Source organism: Alosa sapidissima, chromosome 9 (genome assembly GCF_018492685.1).
Source record: "Alosa sapidissima isolate fAloSap1 chromosome 9, fAloSap1.pri, whole genome shotgun sequence".
Classification (NCBI taxonomy): domain Eukaryota; kingdom Metazoa; phylum Chordata; class Actinopteri; order Clupeiformes; family Clupeidae; genus Alosa; species Alosa sapidissima.
This window is the reverse complement of record NC_055965.1, coordinates 34,629,191-34,656,514: the sequence shown is the minus strand read 5'-3', so window position 1 is coordinate 34,656,514 and position 27,324 is coordinate 34,629,191. Positions and strand designations below refer to the sequence as shown.

Here is a 27,324-nt window from a genome sequence, read left to right as displayed (position 1 = left end):
CTACATTCTGATGCATGAACTAAAAACACATGTTGTTGTCATGGTGACGGTTCTTCATAAGTTGATATGTGTAGAATAGGCCTGCTACATTATGTGCATAATTAAGCATTTATTTGAAATGGGTAGATTTTTAAACTTGAGCTCTGGTAATAATCTCAGCCATGTTTTAGGAAATCTTCCTGTTCAAACATAACCAACTAGCTTAAATAATAATAAAACAGCATTTCATTATTTTCAGCTCCAGTTATTTTGTGACTATAGTTTATCTTCCCATCTACAGGTTTAAAATCTATTTTCATATGAGAGAATGTCCTGTTTTAAATTGTATTTAATCTTTGTGAAAATATAACGCTATTATCTACTGCAGGCCTATCGGCAACTAAACACATGATAGCCTAGAAAAATAATTTTATATTATATTGGCACAGCATGAACTAAGATTGTCCGAGAGTTTGTAAATTCAATAATTTTACTGGAATCAATTTATAGAAGATACAAGAAATATCCGCAAACTCTCTGTCTGTGCAAAAAAGGTTTTTACTTTGAATCTGCGCAAGCTTTCGGTTGGCAGACCTTCTTCAGGCAGAGTAGATCCTAGCCTATTCTTATTTTTTATAAGCTAGGCTACCTACCAATCCTGGGCCTCGACAGATGAGCGGTGATCTTGCATTTTATTTACTGGTATCAATTTAGCCTACTTTCATTAAAGCTACCATCTAAAATCGCTTTTGACAGGGGGAGGGACTTTTAAGTAGGTCTAACCAAAAGCGAAAGTACATAGTCAGACTCCGCGTCAGTAAGTTTGTCTTGTAGGCTATCGAGATCACTCAGTTTGTAGCCTAAGGTAAGAGACTCACTATTTATGTTCATGTCATTCACTTTGTGTTTTCGGTATGTGGAATATTTGGAATAAACTAATTAGAATTTCGTTGCATGAACTTGTCGTCGTTGTTTAAGATTTCCGCCTTTATGGTAGGCAGGCCTTGCCTTAACAAACAAACCACTAGGCTAAATGCGGGCTTGCTAACATTAACATATAAGATTCTGAATAGATTATATGTCTTAATTTAACTACATAGTCGGCTAGCATAATATGACGAGGTAGCCTACTCTTTTGCCAGGTCCAGATTATGGCATCAAGCACAAAATCGTCGTGCGTAACTAGATAGGCTAACCTACAGGTGCTAGCTTGAGACCAGCAAGGGCATATGTTTGCATAGGGACATGTCCATACCAATATTTTGGGGTGACGAAATTGTCCAATACTTTAGCGAAGTCATTCATATTATTTGTTTTATTGTGAAGTCGTTAATTCCGACGCGTCCTCATAAAGTGAAGTACAACCAGTTTAGATGCTGTCATTTGATTGGCTGAAACCTGGAAGTATCAAAACATAAGCATAGGCCTCTTGTCGCGTTAGTGGCAGACACATAGGAGGCATGCAGGTGTGTGGACAATGATCTGTCTGCCAGTAGGATACCCCAAGAAAGGGTAAAACTTCAGATCAGTAGTCATATTCCCTTTGTCCTTTAGCATGCACATGCTGCCCCTTTTTAGTGGATCAGCTAGGCCTAAACACCAAAGGATAAGATGGTTGTAGTAAAAACTATCTGGATGAGTATGTGTATTGTGTTGTGTATGTTAGGGACCTTTAGGGTCAGTGGGGCTTACATGCTTTTAGGGGTCCGACCTCTGACCCCATGGGCCTGGTCTGTGATGACCGCGCACTTAATCCAGACCTGACTGTCATAAAGCCATGCAAACTAGACTATAGTGGCCAAAGACCTTAATCTGTACTGAGGAATTGACTTTAGCCAATATAGGCCTACACGCTAACATTTCTATTCAATATGTGTCTACATCTGAATGATCGAGTGCTAAAAAAAGATAGCGGTTTATGTTTAGCTATAATCTATAGTATGTGATGACACAAGACGTAAAGCTGCATTTGTCTCATGTACATTCCCAGATAGACTCTCCCACTGCTGCTAGGATGAGTGTCTCTCAGGAGAGAGAGGAGGCTGCAGGTCACAGTGAGACACTCAGACCAGAGTCTGCAGCACACAGCTGTGTGCAACCAAGCAGCAAACCAACACACTCTGACGGAGGGTAAGTTAATCCACAGATACAGTACACATCATACCTGTCCCCACACACTCTGATGGAGGGTAAGTGAATCCACAGATACAGTACACATCATACCTGTTCCAACACCCCCTCTGTTCTTACTGGTGCCGATTTGTACCTCATTTTCTAAAAGAAAAAAAAAAGATTTGGTTCCTTGTCTGTGTTGTCAATAATCTTCCTAAACTGTTCAAATGACTCCAGATGTTCATGGGAGCAGCAGGTAAAATAGAATGCAATAGCAATAGCGGCCATTAGACTGATATTATTACACGGCTCTTCATAATGCTGAAGAATGCTGCTCCATTCACTTGAATGGGCCTTCCCAAAGTTCGGTGTTCTGATATTTCTCGATAACAGACTGTTGCTAAGTGTAACAGGCTAGGCTAAAGAGTCATATTGTGGGGAGTTTATTTTTTCGTTTTGGCAAGTAGCCGTGTAATAAGCAGGATAATGTATAGAACGCCGGTCATTATCGGGAAATAGGTCCCTTCAGGGCGGAACAAGTCCGGTTTCGCCCTGTCGGGACCTATTTCCAGATAATGACCGGCGTTCTATACATTATCCTTACATATCATCTGTAGGTACCATCTGTAGGCACCATTTATAGGTACCATCTATAGGGAAATAGCCTGATCGGCAGACAGTCTGATCTTTTCCTCTAGAATTCTCAACGTGCCCCTTGTCTTAGTGTTTCCGTTTACTTTGAGAAGTTCACCAGGTCTCATTGCAGTGTTTCCCACAGAATTTAATTGTATTTGTGGTGGGGGGGGGGGGGGGGGGGTCGGGGTCAATAAAATTAATAGCCTATTGTTATACTTGCCTTGCACGACAAGTCTATATTGACAAGTAGCTGTAACGTTATAGTGTGCTAACCTCGACAACCCAACAGTATTCTATTCTAAAGGATTTCATCCCATTTCAATAGTACAACATAGAAAATCATTGTGTGGTGATTAATTTTGATATTGTGATGGGCTGCCACAGATTAGTCAATGTATAGGAAACACTGCATTGTCTGAAAAACACCCAAAACTAATACATTTCTATAGCTATTCTCCACATTGGGGATGGTGTTTTGGTGGTTGAAATTTTCACGCCATCCCAAAATGGATCACTTGGTCATCATGGATGCTGATCATGGATCACTCTTCTCAACATGCACAACTCAGCTAAACCTTTATAAAGGCACATCTGGACACAGATTTTAGCTTTCACTGGACATTCACAGGGACAGATTGCTAAAAAAGTCTGAGGGTGCTGTGGCGCAGCAGGCTACAGCGCCCGTACCATATACGGGTCCGAGTGCCCACGGGGACCCAGGTTCGAATCCGACCTGAGGTCATTTCCCGATCCCACCCCATTTCTCTCTCCCACTTACTTCCTGTCACTCTCTACTGTCCTGTCCAAATAAAGGGGAAAAAAAGCCCAAAAAATATACTTAAAAAAAAAAGTGCAGTCTAGAATCATTGTGGAACCATTTTGAGAGCTGTGAATGCAAATAAATATGTTTCCATTGATTATTTAAAAAGGGTATGAATATTTTTGGACACACCATTTTTTATAAAAATGTTTAAAAAGATGAAAATGCTTCTTTTTTTGATTCCATGTTCTATCATATTGTCTTACAACCTTTTGACATGTGGTAGTGTCATTTTCAGTCAGAACAAACATATTGATAAATAGAAAATTAACATTGAATCAATATTTGCCAGGGGTATGAATAATTTAGTTCCTAACTGTATATGTTATAGAAAACAATGAGATATGCTTGTAGGAATACACTGTAGTGTGTGTGTGTGTGTGTGTGTGTGTGTGTGTGTGTGTGTGTGTGTAGCAGGGTAGGAATTTCACGGCGGCCATGACGGCCATGGCCGTCGTAGCCCCTTGCGTTGGCCGTGATGCCCCTTTGAAAATCATAGGTTTACAGGCCACGGTGGCCTTGGTGCCCCCTTCTTTCAATATTCTGCTTTGCGTCCTACTAATAGCGATATATATTTAGCCTATGGCCTGTCAAAATAATCGTAGCATTCACAGCGCAAATTACGCAGTGGAGAAAGTGACAGCGCAAGAAAGAAAGTGCGTCCAAATTAACCCATTCTTCTCAGTTGAACTATTCGCGAAGTAGCCTACTCATCACACAGACATCAGAAGTATCACATGAAAGAGCTTTTTCTCAGCTTTTACTCAGCTTTTAAACGATGTTAGCCGCTAATTGCTGTGGTGAACGGTTCGCGAGAAAAGTAAATAATATCATTCAATTTAATCATAAATTCTACTGAAGGTTTTGCGTCCATCTCCCTACCAATTCATATCGGTGGAATACTTCACGAACCCTTCGTTTAACATATGACAAACCATATATCAGAATAAACAGCAGACCTTACCAAACAGAAAGGTGTAAAGCAGTCCCCTGTACAGTTAGCCGTTCCAGACTAATCCCGTTTTGAATTTGCAGTAAATTTCAACATACATGGATGTCTCCAAATTTGGGATTTAAGTTTTACACTGTGTTTAAATTGTTCCACATTATTTCATAACAGGCCAAATACAAAATAAATATTACAAATGTCACCTAGATATCGGTAAATCAGAGGACAGCTGACTATAAGAGTTTGTGAAAGTAGCCTTAATGATCACAAAATGCTAAGCATGCATCTAGGCTATTTGAGTTTCTTAAAGCTGAGCTGTGCTTAAATTGTTCAATACATGATTTCATAACAGGCCAAATATAAAATAAATGTTAAATATAGCCTAGATATCTGAAAATATTAGATGATCAGATGATTTACAGTTATATGTAATATGTCATGTTTTATGTTTTTGTAATGTTTCATACAGTGATGCAGGTCTACTGCAGTGAATACAACTTTGATCATTTTTATAGCATACTACTGTATAGTTAACTTTGGCCTTGGTGCCCTGACATGTGGCCTTTGTGCCCCCCACCAAATATGCCCAACTGAAGGCCAAGTGGCCTTGCCCCTAAAATGGTGAAATTCCAAGCCTGGTATGGAGCATGTATTGTTGTAATATCACTGTAAGGGTGAGCAAATCACTCCGCAGAGGAATGAGTTGATGTTAATCCGTTTCTTGTGTCTCCTTATGTAACCAGCCCACAGACACACAGACCTCCATCTCCAGTGCCCAGCTGTGTGTCCATGAAGAGTGATGCGTCCATGTGGGATATGCCCACCTTCAGCAGTGGACCAGTTCCATCAGGTCTAATGTGAGTAGTCATCAGTCTCTAGACTTGTCAGTCACATGACATTTTACACTCTCTCTCTCACACACAAACTAGGGCTGGGCGATAAAACGATAGCGATATGTATCGCAATAGACATGTAATCGATATCAATGAAAAGTACATTCGATAGAACATTCGATAATTAAAAGCAGCACACACCTTACGTTGTCCATAAATAAATAGGCTAAATATATCTTGCATTGTAGCTAGTATGTGCAATCTCTCTCTCTCTCTCTCTCGCCCTCTCAACAGGTGCATCCCTCCTCAGCATGCACATCCAAACATTCACAATCGTGCAAGATGACTGGCTAAATTGCTATTAAATCCGGTTTGCACCATTAGCGCGCTGCACGAATTTGTTCAAAACTGTTGCATTCAAATTGACTGTTAAGTTCTAATCATGTCAATCACAATGCAAATGGAAAAGTATTTTCCAAGACTCAAATGGGCCTGTCCCAAGGAGAAAAAGTATTCATTTGAAACACACGTGGGTAAACTGAACAGTCTAACCAGTAGACTATGATAAACTAGCAAATTAAGCTACTTTGTTTACCATATTTCCAGGCTTCAACCAGTGCTGCTTTTCATTCAGTCTTATTTATTTGAGTGTTTTTCATGATTGTGTTGCTATTTCTTTTCCCTGTTTGCTTTGATTGATAACTGAGGTGATTAAAATCAGACAGAGGAAGGTTAAGTTTAAAATAAAAGTGTTTAAATTTTTTCTTCTGGTCCTTATCTGAAATAGATTTTTTTTTTAAAAAATCAATAATTATTGATATCGACTGATATAAAAATACTTATATCGTGATACAGTTTTCAGCCATATCGCCCCGGCCCTAACAAACACACACACACACACACACACACAACAGGAAATTGGGTGGATGAGATGGAAAGGACTGACCTCTCCTAACTGGTGGACACCATGTAGAGATGTATATGTTATAGAAAACAATGGGATATGCTAGTAGGAATACACTGTATTGTGTGTGTGTGTGTGTGTGTGTGTGTGTGTGAACCAGAGAGAGAGAAATTAATTCTAAAATGGAGCATGTATTGTTGTAATATTACTGTAAGGGTGAGCAAATCACTCCGCAGAGGAATGAGTTGATGTTAATCTGTTTCTTATGTCTCCTTATGTAACCAGCCCACAGACACACAGACCTCCATCTCCAGTGCCCAGCTGTGTGTCCATGAAGAGTGATCAGTCCATGTTGGATATGCCCACCTTCAGCAGTGGACCAGTTCCATCAGGTCTAATGTGAGTAGTCATCAGTCTGTTGACATGTCAGTCACATGAAATTCTACACTCACACTCTCTCTCACACACACACACACACACACACACACAAACAGGATATTGGGTGGATGAGATGGAAAGGACTGACCTTTCCTAAATGCTGACCACCATGTAGAGATGTATATGTTATAGAAAGCAATAGGATATGCTGGTAGGAATACACTTTTGTGTGTGTGTGAGAGGGAGAGAAAGAGAGAGATGAGGGTCAGCACAAGAAGCCCCCCGTAGCAGCAGAAGAGAAGAGCAAAAAAGAGCCCCCGAGCTGAGAAGCAACTCCTCTTATCATTCACCTGGGCCACCCCCGAATCACAGGGTATCTGGTATCTGAGAGCAGTGGGTGTGGCCTACAGTAGGTAAATCTCATACCTATAGACTATAGTGTAGTTCTTAGTCTACAACTATGCACAAATACATTCAATTCAAGACCAAACAGCTAAGACAATAGTGAGCAACAAGTACCCACACAGATGTAAATTGACTGTGAAAGGCATTCTTTAGAAATGCAAAAGATTGGCCAAAAAGACTGGGCTTACAGTAACCATCTAGTGGAAGTACAATTGTAATGGTTTAAAATCTGGGCATAGTGTTGGCCGGTTGTGATTAAATATTGTAGTTGTAGTTTTGATTATACTGTATATTATAGATTGTAGTGGACAGTGAGTCTTGATTGCTGCCTGCAAAACATTCAAATTATTAGATTCTGTGTAAATGATGTACAAATTAGTAAAGTGTACAAATTAGTATAATGACATTTAAACAAATTCCAGTTCTAATTTCTTTATTATTCAATATTAGTAGTAGTAGTATGTCTGGTATGTCTGTCTTTTGTGGAATGGATCCTTTAAATCTGTGAATCTGAACTTGTATCTGTTTTCAGAATAGAATAGAATAATGCATATTACACATTTTAATCATTGTCTGAGGAGCAATTTGTCCAAGTGTTCTTTGTCTGATGTTTTTGCAGATTAAGTGCTGATCTGACCCAGGATCAGTCCAGGTGTGGAGTGTGTGAGCAGGTACTGAGGGACCCAGTCATCACCACCTGTGGACACAGTTTCTGCAGGCAGTGCATCAGCAGCGACTGGGAGCAGCCTGGACTACCAGGAGACCAAGTCTGTCCCCAGTGTGGAAAGACATGCAGAACCCAACCTCCTCTACAGCCTCCTCTAGATGAACACACAGATATGAGCACACAGGGTGAACACACAGGCCTGATCAACAGCAGAAGACACCTGCACGCTGAACATACACCAGGCAGAAAGAGGGAACTAGGTGAGTATACATTTTGGCTTTTTAGAGAGATTAATACTTTATTCATCCCTGGGTTAAATTTTACACATCCAGTAGTTTATACAACCATAACACAACAAACATACATACACACATACAGTATATCTCACATACATACAAATCACTCACAGAAATGTCAAAATTAAAGAGCGATTGAAGAGATTACAAAGGTCTGGTATGGACTGACCCTGTAATGTATTGACCATGTTAAGGGGCTATGGTTGAGTGTGTGCAATGGTGGTAGTGCAAAAGTGAACAGTGCAGGGATTGAACAGTGCATTTTAAACACTGTATTGATTTAATAGTTTTCTGAGAAGTAAAGTAATGTTATCAAACTGAACAATTGTAATTTTCAAATGTTGTCATTTTTAAACAGATGAGGACCTGAGGAGAGTTATAAAGAATCACAAAGTCAGTCTGAAGAGGAGGTTTGAGAACATATCTGAAGGCATCATCAAACCAGGAGCTGAGATTCTCCTCAATAAGATCTACACAGAGCTCTACATCACAGAGGGAGAGAGTGAAGGGGTGAATAAGGAGCATGAGGTTTGGCAGGTAGAGTCAGCATCCAGATCTCAAAACACAGAAGACACACCAATCAACTGCAATGACATATTCAAGCCCTTACCTGGACAGAAGAAGCAAATCAGAACTGTAATGACCAAAGGTGTCGCTGGAATTGGAAAAACAGTCTCAGTGCAAAAGTTCATTCTTGATTGGACAGATGGGGTAGCCAATCAAGATATAGATTTTATGCTCCCCCTTTCTTTCCGTGAGCTTAATTTAGTCAAGGGTGATCAGTACAGTCTTCACAGGCTCCTGCTGGACTTCCACCCTGAGCTGAAGGAGCTGAATGATGGTGAGGGATACAAAGACTGTCAGGTTGTGTTCATCTTTGATGGTTTGGATGAGAGTCGGTTGACTCTGAATCTGGAACAAAACAGTAAGTTGTCTGATGTGAAACAAACATCATCAGTGGATGTTCTGATGACGAGCCTCATTCAGGGAACTCTGCTTCCCTCTGCACTCATCTGGATAACCTCACGACCAGCAGCAGCCAGTCAGATTCCAGCTCAGTACATCAACCAGGTAACAGAAGTACGAGGATTCAATGACCCACAGAAGGAAGAATACTTCAGGAAGAGAATCGGTGATGATAGTCAGGCCAACAGAATCATCTCCCACATTAAAGCATCCAGGAGTCTCCACATCATGTGCCACATTCCAGTCTTCTGTTGGATTGCAGCCACTGTACTTGAGCAGATTATGAAAAAGAAAAACATTAAAGACATTCCCAAAACGCTGACAGAGATGTTCATACAATTCTTGCTCATCCAGACCACCAGGAAGGATCAGAAATATCAGAGTGAAACTAAAGCAAATCAAGCGAAAGTTCTGGAATCTCAGAGAGAGATTTTACTGAAGCTGGCAGAACTGGCTTTCAGGAGTTTGGACAATGGAAATCTGATGTTTTATGAAGAAGACCTGCAAGAGTGTGGCATTGATGTCAGTGAAGCCTCAGTGTACTCTGGCATGTGTACTGAGATCTTCAAGACAGAATCTGTGTTTCACCAGAAGAAGGTCTACTGCTTTGTGCATCTGAGTGTCCAGGAGTTTCTGGCAGCTTTGTATGTGTTTCACTCTTATGTGACTGAGAACCTTGCGGCACTGACATCCCTTATCAGTGACGAACACAGACAGAGAGATGATCCCAACCCCTCGATTTTATCATCTCTTCAAGCAGTGCTGGGCTTACAATCACAGGATCATCTACATGTGCTGCTCAAGAGTGCAGTGGATGAGGCTTTGAAGAGCAGCAATGGACACCTGGATCTCTTCCTTCGCTTCCTTATGGGCATCTCTCTGGAGAGCAATCAGAGACTTTTAAAAGGTCTACTGAACCAAACATACAGCACCTCAAAGAGTATTAAAGAAACATGTCAGTATATGAAGGAGCTGAACAGAGAAGATCTCTCTCCTGAACGATGCATCAATCTTTTCCACTGCTTATTTGAAATGAATGATCATTCTATGCACAAAGAAATTCAGAAATTCCTGTCATCACCAAAGAACATCAAACAGAAGTTGTCTCCTGCCCACTGTTCAGCACTGGCCCACATGCTTCTGATGTCTGAGGATGTGCTGGAAGAGTTTGACCTGAAGAAATACAACACATCAGATGAGGGACGCAGGAGACTGATCCCAGCTGTGAGGTGCTGCAGAAAGGCACGGTGAGTTTCTGATGGAGAGACTATAGAGATTACATATAATGTTGTCACTGCTGTTTACTACTGATCTAGTCCTATTAAACATTTAATGATGCCTAAAGGTGAAATAGTCTTGATTTGAAGAAGAGGGGAATTAACAACATTCCATATTCACTACAGGATTGTGGTTGATAACTTGGCAGAGAAATTACACATACATTAATATATTGCTTTTATTTAAATAAGTCCACTAACATTACTGTCAAGCCGAATTTTGTAGGTGTGTGTGTGTTCGTGTGCGTGTGTGTGTGTGTGTGCACATAGTGCATGCTCACACGCATTTGAGTGATATTACAGGGTAATAATAGCCTAGAAATCTAGACGCGCCCCTAGCGGCAGCGAATTACATTTGCTGCCAGGGCTAGTCTAGCAACTCTCCGTTGGCTTGTGAGCTCCAGAAATCGAAACTTAATCAGGCCAATGAAATCGTGTATAGAGTCGTTAGGTGGGCTTAACATAATGATGGATGGCAGAGTTGCAACGGTTTGGCTTGAATTCCCTGCTACTTGAAAACAAATAAGATGGATGTTGCTGCTGGCGAACAGTGTGACACGAGTTAAGCTTTTATTAAGTTGGCAAACGTTTGAACTAGCCAACTAGCTCCGCTGGTGGGAAACGCATGGGACTCATAGCGCTGCCGCTGTCCTATTGCGTGCAGAGGGAATTTGAAAGACAACTGATTATCCCGCCCCTCGGACTGAGCACTGCGAACGGTGAGTGTCCAGACCCTACATTTTAATGTGGGTCTGGCTCGTCAGGCTAGGGTAATAATGTCTCTTGACTATGTTGATTTATTGGGGCACTGTTTAAACAGTATATTTTCCATTAATCCATTTCTGTAATATGTCATCTTTTCTCATGTTGTTATGCAGGCTCTTTGAATGCAGACTCTCAGAGAAGTCCTGTGGAATTGTGGGTACTGTTCTACAGTCACCAAACTCCCTGACAGAGCTGGACCTGAATCACAACGACCTGGGGGATTCTGGAGTTCAGCTTCTCTCTAAGGGACTGTCTAGTCCTAACTGCAAACTGCAGACATTAAGGTTGGTGTTAGACATGTCTTTGTAAAGGATTATTATTAGGACTAGTGTGGCACATTATGGTTTGGTTGGTGTTTTATATGTGTTTTAACCCTTTAGGCGCCAGAGGTTTTGACATCGTTCGATTTTGACATCTTCATTTCAAAAGGCTATATCTTAAAAGTGATAAGAGATAGAGACTTCATGTAAATTAGAGAAATATTAAGGATGACCCAAAGTTTATGTAGAGATTAAATGTTTATATCTAATTTGCATGTTATGACGTCATATGGTGGCGGCCATCTTGGATTATAGAATTTTCATGAAATGGGTTCATGTGTGAAGATGCACTACACTGTTTTAGAACACAGTTTTATTTGAATGAGCTTTTGCAAATAATAGTCTACAGGTGTGGGTAATTGATTAATTGGGCCACACCCACTCTGGGACACTTTAAAGGGGTTTTGGTTTAGGCAGAGATTTGTACATTGATGTGTAATACCCATTTTATAACAGTTTGCTAAATTAAAAACAAGTATCTTTACTGTTTAAAAAATGCAAGATGGTGTACACTTGATGTATTTTGATGTTATGAATTGGGAAATTCCATCTTCATTACAGGATTGTGGTTGATGGTGTGCCACAAATAAATTGCTTATATGTATACACTTGTCCTCTTATAACATTACAAATCTTTCAGGTGTGTGTGTGTGTGTTTATGTATGTGTATGTGATTTGGCATGAGAATGGTCTGCGAAAGATCACTTGATTGTGTTGATTTATCGGGGCACATTGTTACATTTATCCATCTCTGCAATATTTTGTCTTTATTTGTGTTGTTATGCAGACTTGCTGAATGCAAACTCTCAGAGAACGCCTGTGGAGTTGTGGCTGCTGTTCTACAGTCACCAAACTCCCTGACAGAGCTGGACCTGAATCACAACGACCTGGGGGATTCTGGAGTTCAGCTTCTCTCTAAGGGACTGTCTAGTCCTAACTGCAAACTGCAGACATTAAGGTTGGTGTTAGACATGTCTTTGTAAAGGATTATTATTAGGACGAGTGTGGCACATTATGGTTTGGTTGGTGTTTTATGTGTCTTAAGGCCTGTCCACACCAAGTCCAATTTTTCGGATGAAATTCACACAAAATTAAGCAGGTTAATAAACACAGTTATTCTAATTGGTCTGTACTCACTGAGGACGAAATGAAAATGAAAATAATTTAAAAAAAACATTCGAAACTGTCTCGTTTGATGTGAAATTTCGTATGCAATAGAGTTCCTGACCAATTAAATAATGGCTTTTTATAGGGTTCCGATGTCAGCGATGTCATAAGTAGACGGACAAGCAGAAAAGGCTGACACAATGTATGATATTGTATTGTATGATATTGTATATGAGATATGTCTCATTAGGCCTATATGCCAAAGTCACAAAGAATTTACGTTACATCAGACTTTCCCAGGTTTTCAAGAGTGAGAACTCCACCACAGACAGCTTTCCCCACCACCTAACCATCATTTCACACAAGGATGTCGTTAGACCTATTTTAGGGGGGCTGAAGCCACCCTAAGATGATCAAAAGCCCCCTAAAAATATATAGTAATAATATATACGTCCGAATTCACATCCATTACTCTCTGCTGAATAGCTCACAGAGTTAGCCTAGAAATCTAGACGCACCCTAGCGGCGGCAAATTAATTTGCTCAGCCTGTACGTCTAGTATCAAACCATAGGGATTTCTATTGACTGACGCCGTGGACGTCATCCAATCACAGTGCTCTATTATGTTAGAGTCTTAAGGCGGGCTTAACAGGATAACGAAAGTTGAGCAACACAATGCACTTAAGTCGTTCCTTTCGAAGAAGGATGTATTTGCCGTTTTGCCGACCGGATACGGATATGGTCGTAGCGCTGGCCTATTGCATGCCTAGGCAGTTTGAAAGACAATTCTCTGCCCGCCCCTTGGATTAAGCGAGGTGAATGGTTCGATTCCAGACTATACATTTCAATGATATAGGATGGCCCGCCAGGCTATCACAGAGTACTTATCTCACATAAATCAAGATGTCAAACAAAAGAGCGGAACCGGAGCTTTCCAGTGATATTAGCGGCTAGGTGCTGTGAAAAATGGTTCACGTGAAAATTAACGTTGGGCATACATGACATTTCATCATATTTGCATTCACAGCACACAGCACTTCGTCCTTCTCCACCCATTACTGTCGGTGGTATACAGTATCTCACAAACTCAACGCATGGTAAATCATATAGGCTATCAGAATAAACAGCAGACCTTACCGAACACGACAATATGAAGCATTCTATTGTACAGTAGCCGTTCCTGAGTTTTGAAATTGCCGCAAATTTCTACATGGTATCCAACTTTGGGCTGAAATTCTAATGTAGCCTAATAGCAGTCCAAGCAACTGTGCTTTTGAATAGATATTTCTACCAGCATGCTTCAGGTGACATGAATGCAACAATCATGAGACACAAAGTATTTTCACTTGACATAAATATATATGCATGCATGATCATCATATTTTCCCAGATATGGGTAGCCTGTTGTCTTGAAAACGATATAGCCTAGCATAATAGAGGGCCCTTACAATGACCAAAGACCTTAGTAGTACAATTACACTGAAAATACTAAGGAAGGACTTAGTATACTGAAAGGACTAATTTGATATTTTACAGTGGGTACCAGGTCCGGAGTGGGTAATCGGGAGAATTTCCGGTGGGCCGCTTCACTTTTGGGCCGGTCGAAGGAAAAATATTGACATTTGCCACGTTAATCTATCTTCTCTTAAAGTTTGCTACACACGTTCGCATTCTATGCCTAACACCGCTGCCTCTGCATGGGTTGTTCTCCCCTCCCAAGAGTTAATTGGTTGGGTCCATATAGCCCGTCTTTTCTAAAAAGTTTAGATACCAGCCAGGATGGCCCTACCGTAGTGATAAGCATCAGGGAGGATGGATGGTAGAAAGAGGCCTTGAGGGACTGAAAAGGCCAGGTAAAAAAGACGAAAAGTATTGGAGGAAAATGCTGCCAAATATGCCAAGCTTCCAGATTTTTTTTGAAGAAGACAGACATACTGTAAGTGGCAACTGGTAAAGAGAGATAGCCATGATTATAGCGGCGTAATTATTGGGATAATGGGCTATGGATGTTGTAGCATTGGCAACCTATTCGCAAGCAACATATTAAATTAATTAAAATATTAGCCTTTTTTTTATCATCCAATATGGCGATTCATAGACTTTGCAAATAGTATGCAAATATTGATTACAAAACTCAAGCTTAATCTGTGTATGCAGTAGCCTATAGGCCTAAAAACAAAAGTAGCCTCTGAGCAGCAGATCAGCCAGTCCCCCGCTGAAAATGATCAGCCCGAAATTAGCTATGACTACAGGGACAAGTAGGAAGGATAATAGTGTTAACCATATGAATTAAAGTTATTTTATGTAAGAAAGAACTGTATATGACTGCAGTAGCTACATGATCAACCTATATGCCTTGTTTGCTCAGAAGTGGGTGTAGTAAAGGAGCAAATCACCAAACAACAACATGATAGCTGACCCATGCAAAAAAAAAAAAACATGTAAACAATAGTTCAATATGCCTCTTTCAAATGCTTTATTTCTTCCTTCCTGTTTTTGTTATCAACCTTATCAACCTATCCTTGTGGAATAGTGGAATATTGGTAGCCTACTAATAAAAACTACAGGATAGTAAGAGCTGAAATGTTGCTTTATTTATCTAATTTCCACCCCCACTAAAAAAGTGGGCCGGTCTTGGGCATGAAACTCCCGGTCTGAAAAGTGGCCCCACTCCGACCCTGGTGGGTACTATTAATTGAAATCCCTAATCCCTAACTTCACAACAGTTCATGAAATGTGGGGTGATGACAGCAACCCCCCTGGCAAGATAGGCGTACAATATCAGTCCCCGCACACTGTTGTTTTAATTAGCAATATAATCAGCATGGTGACATGGTGTCCCTGTTAATATAAATTCATTGAAGCCCTTTTAAGGTGTGATGTTTTTTTTCGGCGGGCTCTATAGAATGGAATCTCACTGCAACAATGAACAGAGAACTTCTCGATGCACATGATGTGCATGAAAAGAAAAATTATGTTTATTCACAGAAATGGAATGTGCATCATGTTAGTTTAGAATAGGCTATTTAGGTATTTGAACCCAGGATGCAGTGCAGCCTGCCATAGTTTAATAGGCTATGCTGATGTAACCTGAATTGTGTTGAACCTGCACGATTCAGCCCTGCACACGCCCGGACTCGAACCCGCGAACAGCAGCACCTCGGATCGGCGAGGCGAGCGCGCTAACAATTGAGACAATAGCCAGCGGCACTGAGGCGTCGGGGAGTGAGGTTTACCAACGTTCCACAAGCACAGCTAAGCTAGCTGGCATCCGTTACACTGACAAGTGCTGCAGATCAGTCTCTGATAGCCTAGAAATCTAGACGCACCCTAGCGGCGGCAAATTAATTTGCTCACCCTGTACGTCTAGTATCAAACCATAGGGATTTCTATTGGACGTCATCCAATCACAGCGCTCTATTTTGTTAGAGAGTCTTAAGGCGGGCTTAACAGGATAACGACAGTCCTGCGACGGTGAACAACAAGGAAGGTGGCTATGGCGAAGAAGAGCGGTTGTTTGAATCGGCGTTGGCGTCAACTTTGGAGGAGTTGGACTTGTGCTTTTCTTTGAAAGTTGAGCAACACAATGCACTTAAGTCATTCCTTTCGAAGAAGGATGTATTTGCCGTTTTGCCGACCAGATACGGATATGGTCGTAGCGCTGGCCTATTGCATGCCTAGGCAGTTTGAAAGACAATTCTCTGCCCGCCCCTTGGATTAAGCGAGGTGAATGGTTCGATTCCAGACTATACATGTCAATGGTATAGGATGGCCCGCCAGGCTAAGTCTCTGAGGCTATGCCCTCAGCTTCTTAGCAGACTTTTAACATATCATAGCCTGTGCATGTGTTATGTAACTGGAGTTGATTTATGTTTTATGTAATGGGATAAATATTATTTATGTATGGATTTCTATGCAACGTCACAAAAACATGCGTGCGCAACAATGCTCTCCATGAAAAGAATAAAATGAGTTTTTGTGCTGAAAACTGCACCAATTCGAAATCACGATGGTTAGATTGTTCAATATGTTCAATATCCCTAACGGAATGCATGTCTTCGCCAAAAATGACAAAATACGATGTTATATTAATAATGCAAATGAACGGCAAACTCTGAAATATAGTCTGAAATGAGATGTTATCATTGAGACAACAGGGGTATACAAAAAAATCTGATTGTAGCTTACAGCAGCCGACTATTTAGGTTAAGTTTATAACGTTGTGGACGGCCACCAAGAGCGTGTCTCATTTCAGGGGCTACATGGTTCTAAGGCCAGATTCGTAGACCGGTTGCGTCATAGTAGCGCGACTAGTGCTGTCCCATTTTGTGGGCCGACAAATCCACCCTTCTTTTCCCCGAAACGGAGTGTGCATCGGGTGTATCAAAGATCCTTGATTACTAGCAAGATAGAGCAACGTAATTCGTTACTATGGGAGCAAAACGGGACAGTTCCGGTCTGCATAAGTGGGAGTGTCACCTTACGTCACTAAATAAACTTTCTCTCTTAATAAGCAATAAGAACAGATAAACATAATTGTGTTCACAGTATTATTGTATATAATCATGTATGATACCAATGAATCATTCTTTAGGACATGATGTGAATAATTTAATTAGTCATGTGAACCGAGCTAGCTAGCTAGCTAACGCTAGCTAGCTAGCTAACGCTAGCTTAAAATGCTATACAAGTGGATGGGAGTAGCTATGGCAATACAGCTATGCGCTAACAAGTGACTAGTAGTTGAAGGACTTCGCTTAAACTTAATATACTGTTGCAAATTCACTTGAGTATAAACTATCCACTTTAACTAATGTCAGTAATGTTATTCAGCTAGTTGTCATTTCAACGAAATTACACATCTCCGTTTAAAATATTACCTTAGCTAAGAGGCTAGCTAGCATGCTAACAACCGGACAGTAACTGGCAGCAGCATGGTCTGATATTAAGTTATTTTATTACAAATCCGAACACTAAAACATTACACTTTTAGGCTTGAAATGATCCCAAACACTTACAGATTATGACAAAATTTTCCAAAAAAACCTCAACAAATCCAGAAAGACATAAAGAAAGACCAATTTATTGGTAAAATTCCACAAGTCTCCATTGACATTAGTGCAGCGAGGGTTTACTCTGGTCTGCATAAAGGGGGATTTCCCCCCCTCCCCCTTGCAATAATCGAACACGGAAATTGTCGAACGTTTGCGCCTCTCGCTCCGCTTTAACCCTCTCTGGGTGTATGCTTCGCGGCCTACCTGGTCCCCCAAGATTCGATACGTTTATGACGTTTCATTCAAGACATGGCGAGACCATAGACTGTATATATAGAACTGGACAGTGTGTCGTCTGTTAAGAGTGATGCGAGCGCTAGTCCAGAGCCCCCTGGTGGCTGGTTGCAGTACAATGTGTAACTCCGCCCATCCCCATGTATTTCAATGGCCAAGTAGCCAACTTTCCGTGTAACTTTTCTCACCTAAAACTATTTTTGTATCTACAACTTTTTATTCGAAAAAATAGTTTTCAAGATGCTTCAATACACACATTTTTTCTTTTCTCGCTGAAATTATTTTCTTTAATGTTATATTAACAAATCTAAAAAGGGCGTGTTTACACCTATGATTGACAGCTGGCTGGCTGCAGACACGACGCTTTGTCCATTATGTTTTAACGTCTAGGCTGCAGACACTACCACGTCATTGCTCACTTATTTTAACGACACCTGATTTCGACACATAATCTAACCTAAATAAGTGTTGCTGTTATTATCATTAGGCTACATCTTATCACAGTCTGACTAAATACAAAATTGATAGTCATACATTGTGTAGTTGTTTGTAAGAGACATCGTTGTTAGTTGTGACAGATTCTTTGTGAAAAAAGATATGTGCTGTTTAGTTCTTTCGTAGATGCTAAGTATATTAGCTCATAGCATGCTACATCATGCTAGCATTAGCCAGTTGATAGGTAAAGTAAAAGGGCTCTGCTATATTGAAGTGACGTTAGCCATAGTCACCATCATTTACAGTCCTACTTGTTTCAAATGGTTTAACGTAACCAGTGATTGCCGCCATCATCGTTGCAACTTCATTTGAATACACTTAAGTCACTGGAGAAGGCGATGTTAAGTTTCATTAACGTTAACTCTTGCTTAGTTTTGCGAATGGCAATAAACGCCACCTAGCCTGCTAGGTCGACAACCTCGGTATGCCCATTTATGAATCAGCCCGACAAATAACGTTACTTGTGTTTTAGTGAACACATTATTGGACCATAGCTTAACGTGAGGAGGGATTCAAAGTTGCAAATGCTTAGTATGCTCAGAACAGCGGTATCTGAAAATGCGTTAAGGTATCGTTGTTACCTGCGATTGCACTGCTGGAGAAGCATTTTGCATTGGTATGATTTGATCAGGTCTTGTCAGTGATGTGTAATCCTCCCGTAGACGTACATCATTTCAAAATAATACGTCTAAATTGAAAACTGTGACAACTCATTGATAGGCCCTCTCAATATGTCTGTAATCGTATGCCTCTACCACAGGCTTGCTAGTCAGAGGGTGCTCCATTATAAATCAAAAATGTAATATTGCAGCCTTCATGTCAGCTGTAAAAATATGAGAACATGGACCTACTACATCAGGATACTCTGATTCTCTACATTTTACACATAATCAGGAAGCTACTTTGCTGTTCAGTGTGTGATGTGTTACTATAGCGGTACTATGTTTAAAGAAACATTTTTATTCTTTGTTTCAAGTGCATAAGAAAATACCACATTATGATGATGGTTATGGTTACCCTTAACAGATACAAAACAATATAATACTTAAAACAGGGATCAATCAATAGCCTAATGAAATAAACAATGAAAATGAGGGGGGAAAGCAATAATAAATAATAATGCCCATTCAATCAATAATATAATAACAATAACATGGTAAGACTACATTAAGGAGAATATCAATAATAAACAAATGTCAAATTAATCAACAGCCTATAATGAAAATAAAACAGTACTACTGCATACAAACCATAATGTATAAGAAGTGCTTAAAATACCAAAAACTATCACAAGAACGAAGAGCACTGGGCAACTCATTCCACCAACATGGAACCACTGAGGAAAAGAGTCTTGAATTTGACCTAGCGTTTAAGACTGGTCGACACAACAGACGCTCATCAGAAGACCGCAGTGGGCGGTTGGGGATGTATATCTTGATCATTGAATTAAAATAACAAGGAGCAGATCCAGTCAGTGTCCTATAGGCCAAAGTGAGAGATTTAAATGTAATTCTGGCTACTGTAGGGAGCCAATGGAGAGTAACTAGGAGAGGAGTTACGATGTGTCCTCTTTGGCTGATTGAAGACCAGTCATGTTGCAACATTCTGAATGATATATCACACAAAAGAAAAAAAAAAAAAAAAAAAACATTCAATATTGATTTAGTATCAACCAATAATTATTCTGATATTAATATTCTTGTAACGTCTACATCTTTGTGTAGGCTACAGTTAAATACTAAGCAATGGCCTCTGACTTAAATACCAATACGGTATTTAAGTATAAATACTTAAATACCTTAATATGGTATAGTCTAGATGATACACAGGACTACACAGTAAACCCATTTAAAAAGAATCATCATCTCAGTATACCCATTTAAAATAGACAAGGATACGTATTCAATAACATTTGGGGTTGCTCACAGTATTCCCACCACTGCAACTAACTAACTAACTAGACTACACCACTGGTTAAATGGCGCATTGCAATTTACAATTTGTGTGAGTTCAGGGGCATACAGAAAGTTGAAGTTTGGGTGACATCAATAAAGAAAATAGAAACAAAGGAATGTGTACAGCCTCAAGTATGAATGAGGTCACATTAACAGAAGGTTCAGAGCAGCGGCAGACCTTTCTTGGTGCCACGCAAGTTATTGAAAGTCATGTGTTTTCAGAACGTGGTGCTGTGCCATGTCCCATGTATAAGGGGCTTCAGGTTGATCCAGTGACGGTGGGTGATGTCAGGGAGATGGATGTCAGGGGACTTGGAGAAAGGAGGAGGACATGCCACCTCAGACCACCCCAGCCAAACCACTTCACGTAGGCATTCCCTTGCTTGCAGACTAATGTAGACCATGGAGACCACCTTGCCGCCACCTCCAGTACATTCAGCCATCTTACCTGCAAAAAGTAAAGTTACAATAAAGTTAGTCAGACAATTTTACAACATTACAAAGCATCTAATCAGGCACTCAACACCACTAGTAATACCAATTAATTAAATATATGTGTGCAATAAAGTTCACAGCCTACCTAATGTTAACTACACATTTAAATATGCGGTGGGAATGTTATTAACTTGCGTCAGCTTGAAAAATAACGTATGATAAAGTATGACTGATCATGGACGTTAGATGACAAACTAAGGTCTTTCTGGTTCTTGGCGTAGTGTTTAATGCAGGCGTTTCATTTATCGATCATTCACTTATGCGGTCTACAACTACCGACCTATTTTTTACAGTCTATGCTACCGACCTACCATCACAGAAGTAGCTCTAACAGAGGTGTCTGTCGTTAACGTTAGAAAAAATGCAACGCTGGCAAACTGGCTAGTAGTTACATTAACATGACGGGTTGATGAGGTCCATGCTTCACATTACGTTAACGTTAACTTGCGTTGCTTTATCACATCACACCGTTGCTTTATCACATCATATACTGTACTGACTGTCTAGTGTTATTAATCCCCATGTACAGTCAATGGTTACTCCATGTTGAGATGGCATACATTAAGATTGAGATATTTGAAAACAGCAACAACTAATAAAACCAAGTATATCATGCATCGACTGTTACGGGAGCTGTGTGCTAATCTTCACTTCAACGACTAACTTAGCCTCCTGTTGACGGTAACGTTAATGTAGCTGCTAACGTTAGCATGTAATTCGTTGTCCGTATTTCTGTTGTTAGCTCATTAGTATTCACCATACTAAATTGTCACAGTCTATAATCAACATAATAAGCTCTCTTAGACGTATTTAAGAACAACAATAGACAAAAAAAAACGTTTCAGTTGATACGCAACACTTACCAGACAAGAACAAACCGATTGTTGTTTGTACTGTTTAGCTAACTCACAGCCGCAAAATTCATCCAGCCAGCTAGCCTTCGGCGCCGAGTCGACCTGCGTTGTGGAAAGGAGAAGGGGGCGGGTTTCACTCGACAAGGGGCGTGTTTAACTCGCTGAGTGGCAACTGAGTGGGCGTGCCTGACCGCGACTCCTCTTCACTGCGCATGCTTCAACTTCTGCTGCGCAGCCGCACTTCAAATTGGTTGCAAATTTTCCAAGATGGCGTCGCCTCGGCGGCTTCAATTCAAGGGGGCAGGCGAATTCCCGGAAGTAGAAGAATCGACGTAGGCTGGAGGGACCACCTCTCTGCTAACTCCCATAGAAGTCCATTCATTCTAGGATTTTTTTGAAATACCATAACTTCATATAACATATATCCTGTGCCGATATTGTAGCTTCTGTGTAATCCACATAAACACTACAAAGGCAAAACAGACTCCACTACCTCGTCCGTAACGTTGGTTACCCGTAAGAAGAATGGTTAGCTTGTTCGGTTGGAGGGAAGCTAGCTTTGACGTAATCTCTCTTTCGCGCCGTAGGGAGATAACCGTATTGTTTGGATAAGAAGCTCAGTCCACCTTACTATGACGGTAACTCATAAGCAAACCCTAGCATACACGACCGTATGTTAAGGTAAAGCATTACACAGAGGCAACCTAATAATAATAAAAAAGTAAACCTAATTTTTTAAAAAACGGCACTAATCATTACAGAGGTTTTCGATGGATTGACCTTAGGTCGGAAAAGTGGAAAGAAGATTAGCTTCAAGGCTATAACTTTTTTGTTTTGTTGACTGTTTTTGAAGATGATCATGTATGGTAGCTTCAACATTAACACGACTTGGTGAGGATGATATTAATAATAATACATAAATAAATGTTTAACTTTGATGACTTTGAAGGCGAAGGAAGTGTGAGAAGAATTTCTGTGTATCTATCATATGAGTTACAAGATTCAGTTCGATGGCTAACGTCACGAAGTTAAGTGTGAGTCTGCGCAGTACTGGGGGGACCAACTGAAAAATCGTTCTATTTGACTCCGTGCCCTCCCATTGAAAACGACGGAGTCTGTTCGTCCATTTCTTTTACTGTCTATGCTTCAATTCCATAGAACACTGCTGAATGCAACCACACTGTCCAGTTCCATATATACAGTCTATGGGCGAGACAGTCGGCAGAGCCTATGTAAACATTTAATAAACGGTTTAATAACATTTAAAATGATCGGGTTTTAATGTGATCTATGGTTAAGCTATGTAGCCGATTTCCGTATCAAACCTAAATTTAGAACCACTTTCTAAATAAATCTGTTCAAACATTTCAAATTGAAATGATTTATCAACAAGTCATATTAATGCTCAGATATGATCACTGGTCAGTAGTCTATTAGGCCTACTATATTTTCCACGACTTAGGCTACTAGAAGACCGTTAAACAACACGTTTAAAGACTAGTTGGCATTTTGCATAAAGGCTATAATTAGTTCAAGGGAGGATTACATCCACCAAAGGTTTATTAAAGCGTCTGTTTGTGACATCTATCTTACGGACGGATAATAACAAATTAATTTTGATAAATTATTAATGTGTCCATTAGCAAAGCAGCAAATACAATTTCATCAGTTCAAATTGAACTAATGTGTTTGAACCGCAGCCTGACACACACGATGCCGCTGTAGATCACAACATAGTTTTCGCGAGGTGTAGCCTAACATTGCTAACATTGTAAATGTGCATTAAGAAAATAGCCTACTATATCGATCTATTTTATGTGGCAAAGGCATGTGTTCATGATGCTTTGTGCATGATCGAGATAATGAAAGACATCTAGCACACAGCACAACAAGAGATGAAAACCTCTGCTAAATGGATGCTCATCAGAACCACAAAGATATTTGTCAACGTTGCAGTTGGAAAAACTTATCGGTCTACAAGCCAGGTCAGTTAACAAGTAAGATGAAGTGCAATATGATGCATTCAATGAGATATGTCTGCAAACGACCATTAGCTACAGTCACCACCATAAGTTACTCAACCGATCACAGCTGTCTGGCTATAGGCTACGTTATCCTGCCGTCCTAGCCAGGCTACCTTGACTGTTGATATTCCCTGCTAAATTTTTGAAATTAGCCTACATGACAGCAATCAGATAAAGAAATTACGCTGCCCATGCCCACCTACCACTTTAATGTTTGGTTTTAACCAGGCTAGAAAGAAAAGGCCAAGGCTACTCACATGAATATGCTCCAACTCCCTTTGAAATCGCCATCTCTTGAAAAGTAAAGCGACAATTGTGTGATTGCTTTTTAGCCGGTGGGTGAACAAATTATTTAAAATTGGAGATGGACGAGGCAGGCAAAGGCTATATGGGCATGTGCCCTCCTATCACATTTGACTAGTCTTATAATAAATTAATATTGACAGATGCCGCAATTAATTCCTTGATAACGTTTCTTGCATTGTAGCCTGAATGTTGTTCTTAGGATAAGTGTCTGCTAAATGAATCAATGTAAACATGCTAAATGATAGGGAAAGGAGCAGCAGCTAAAAAAAAACCTCAATCCTTTTAGTTTGGAAGGACTTGCATAATTGTATATCTTTTTAATAATTCAAATAGATTGATGATTGCTCTCACTCAGTTAGCCTAGTTCACATTATTGTAACCTATACATAAAACGTAACACGTTGATGCTTTTCACGAACAGTTAGAAAGATCAGTAGGCCTATGCCTACTCGGGCTAATGACGTAACAGATCCGTTCTTTTAGGCTAGACCGTCCCATTTAAAAAACCGTTGGTCCAGCCAGGTCGGTCTATGGTCACAGAAGACCAGTGCTACTGTCTATGGTGCTAGGTAGCACCAGAGAATGTCTAATAAGTAGACGGGCTCTGGTAACACGAATGCTCCGAAGCATCCGGCCCCTGAAATGAGACACGCGCCAAGTGTCTTCTGCCCCACGGCTGCGCGCGCATCTAGTTTTGTTGGTAAACGGGAAACCCGTGGGGTTTGGGTGACGTCGCACTCGCAGTCTCTGCCTAGCAACCGGGACAGTTGGAAAACAGAGAAGACATGAAGCTACACGGTTTTGACAGTGGGATGAAAAAGTTACTAAAAAGGCTACAAGCTGTCATAACAGTTCAGTCTACTGTAGTAAAGTTAGGTCGTACAGTCACTGAGGTCGATAGTCACGTATTATTTTCAGTATGAGTCTGTTGAGTCGACATTGCGGAGGTTAGCAGTAGTAGCTGGATGTGGCAGTTGTTTGAGGGAAGACGTTAACGTTAGTCATTTGGTGACTGAAGCGGTAAGTGCTAGTGCTAACTAGATCAGCAAGAGAGTATTAACACATTCCGGTACAAACGTCTTGGGAGCTGTTTACTGTCGATCGGGAAGGACAGAGAAGAGGGAGTGTCTGCCATAGTGAGACTAAGTTAACGTTAACATTACAACTTGGTGGACGTTGGAAAAGCCTCGAGTGGAAACCGTTAGCCTGGAAGCTCATCGCACGCGCAGCCAACCTTCCCAACTCCACAGCGATTGTCAGGGCAACGGTCACCTCGCGTCTTCCCTGCCCACCAGTGACCAGTCTCCGCTGCTGGCCCTGCTAAGTGTGTGTTGTGTTTGTGTGTCGCCTAAAAGGTACTGTAGCTTACGGTTTGTTTTACACATGATTAGCGACCTAGTGGAACAGACTATACCTAACAAGTAGACTAGTTAACACGGAGGATTTTTCTTGAAAGACACTCGTTTGAACAGCCATCACGATCGGAAAGTCTGTTGGTCTCCATGGACTGAACTAATACATTGATGGACTTTTGTCACAGCCAAGGGTGTGTGTGTGTGTCTTGTCTGTGCGTGCGTGTGTGTATGGATGGGATGGATGAGTGACCAGACCTGATGGGCTAACCCCCCCCCCCCTCCTCTTTCTTTCTCTCTCAGACTCAGCAAGTGTGGTGTGTCAGATGAAGGTTATGTTTGTCTGTCTCTGGCTCTAATGATAAACCCCTCCTGTGTGAAGGAGCTGTACGTGAACAACAATCATTCTGGAGGATCAGCACAGAAGCTGTTATCTGCTACACTGGAGGATCCTCACCGCAAAGTTGAAACACTTCAGTATGTAGTATGTCTAGAGAACTAGAAACATCAAGATGTAGTCTGGATTTATTTATTTATTTATTTTTGTGTTTATTTATTTAAACATACTTACATTTACATACATGAGGATACATAGAATTGCATCCCTATTGTGTAATCTCCACACAGAACAGAACATTTGATTTACAGACTTGAGCAAAAAACTCTTTATTCAAAAACTCTTGAATAACAAAATACATTTCCTACTGTAGTGTCTCCATACAGAACAACAGTACATTTGATTGGCAGATACCATAATCAAGGAAAAGCGGGAAACCCAGGAGTAAATGTACTTCTAATGTAATTCTAGTGTTGTTTACAAGTAGGCTACAGTATGTGTCCTGTTACTGTTACTGCAGAAGGACTCTGTAGTCCTCACTACAGGCAACAAATGAATCATGAATCAATCAATAATCAGCTAATCTAAATGCAGCATCAACTGTTTACACTGGTACCATTTTCTGTGCATTTCACTACATTTAGTCGATTTGATTCAAAGTAACCTTGCATAGTGATATGTTGAGTTCTGTCATAATTCTGTCAAATGTTGTTGCAGATTTGCTGACTGTAAACTCTCAGATAAATCCTGTGAGATTGTTGCTTCAGTTCTACAATCAGCAAACTCCCTACTACAGCTGGACTTGAGTGACAATGACCTGGGGGATTCTGGAGTTCAGCTTCTCTCAAAAGGACTGTCCAGTTTTAACTGCAAAATACACACATTAAGGTGGGTATACATTTTATTATCATCTTAGATTTCCTGATTAGGGAGAAAAACCATGACAATATAACATCAATTGGTCAGCACCAAAAAGTAGCATTGAACATGCTGAACCTTATTGCTTATGCTTAGAGTTTCAAAATCTGTTTCTGGATTGGTCTAGTCCGTGACCCATTATGTTACAATAAAGTAATATGGCACGAGTGAGAGTGGCATCGGTAGCAGATATCACCATGGCTGTTATTTGCAATTAGGCACGAGGCCAGAGGCCAAGTACAGTGTGTTTTACATGGTGCCTGCACATTTATTTAGAGCACTGGAGCAGTTCTGTAGTCTATTGATATGTTCTATCATTTTTAGAACTATTAATAATAATGCCTATTCTTAAAGTCCACTGGCCAACAATGTCATTTAGGTGCTGAATAGATATAGTGCTGATAGGAAGATTTTTCAGTTCCATTTTGACAACTGTAAAAACAAATGTGTCTAAGGAGGAGTGTGTACTAATTCAATAGATATCTCCTCCACACTTCGCATCACAGTCATCATATTTAATTTACTAGATTCTAGATTCTAGTCATCATATTTAATTTACTAAATTCTCTCTCTCTCTCTCTCTCTCTCTCTCAGGCTCTCTGATTGTCTCATCTCAGAGAAGGGTTGTGGTTTTCTTGCTTCAGCTCTGTCTTCAAACCCCTCCCATTTAAAACTGCTTGATCTCAGCTACAATTATCCTGGAGAATCAGGACTGAAGCTGTTATCTGCTAGACTGGAGGATCCTGTCTGTAAACTGGAGATACTGAAGTATGTTCAGAAAGAACCCCCATTGTTGCACATTTAAACATTCAGCACGTTTTCATGCCAGGAATAAACCGTTTTGAATCAGTCTATTGCCCAAATTCCGTTTATGTCAATATTCCGT

At 40.4% G+C, this 27,324-nt stretch overlaps 1 protein-coding gene and 2 long non-coding RNA genes across 12 annotated transcripts in view; 2 read left to right on the top strand and 1 right to left on the bottom strand.

The window, feature by feature from the left end:
* The window catches only part of LOC121719082, a 530,903-nt gene extending 528,753 nt beyond the window's left edge, over positions 1–2,150 (bottom strand). Inside the window, exon 1 of the long non-coding RNA XR_006034144.1 lies at positions 2,097–2,150. This is a non-coding gene — a long non-coding RNA (uncharacterized LOC121719082). The remainder of the gene's footprint in view (positions 1–2,096) is intronic.
* LOC121718788 (NACHT, LRR and PYD domains-containing protein 3-like) overlaps positions 1–27,324 on the top strand; it is a 1,510,793-nt gene that overhangs the window by 1,118,890 nt on the left and 364,579 nt on the right. For 2 of the 10 annotated variants that reach the window (XM_042103944.1, XM_042103947.1), the window contains exons 7-12: positions 7,636–7,943; positions 8,338–10,192; positions 11,101–11,271; positions 12,095–12,265; positions 25,487–25,660; positions 26,238–26,408. The exons of 4 other annotated variants lie outside the window; for them this stretch is intronic. In XM_042103944.1, the coding sequence (XP_041959878.1) occupies positions 7,636–7,943; positions 8,338–10,192; positions 11,101–11,271; positions 12,095–12,265; positions 25,487–25,660; positions 26,238–26,408 (2,850 nt within the window). Of the gene's footprint in view, positions 1–7,635; positions 7,944–8,337; positions 10,193–11,100; positions 11,272–12,094; positions 12,266–25,486; positions 25,661–26,237; positions 26,409–27,032; positions 27,207–27,324 lie in introns of all 10 variants that reach the window. 4 more of the 10 variants (XM_042103946.1, XM_042103948.1, XM_042103949.1 and 1 more) reach the window with 4 other exon arrangements.
* Positions 696–2,075, top strand: LOC121719070. Its single transcript, XR_006034130.1, has 2 exons — positions 696–844; positions 1,970–2,075. It is a non-coding gene; the product is annotated as an uncharacterized LOC121719070 (long non-coding RNA).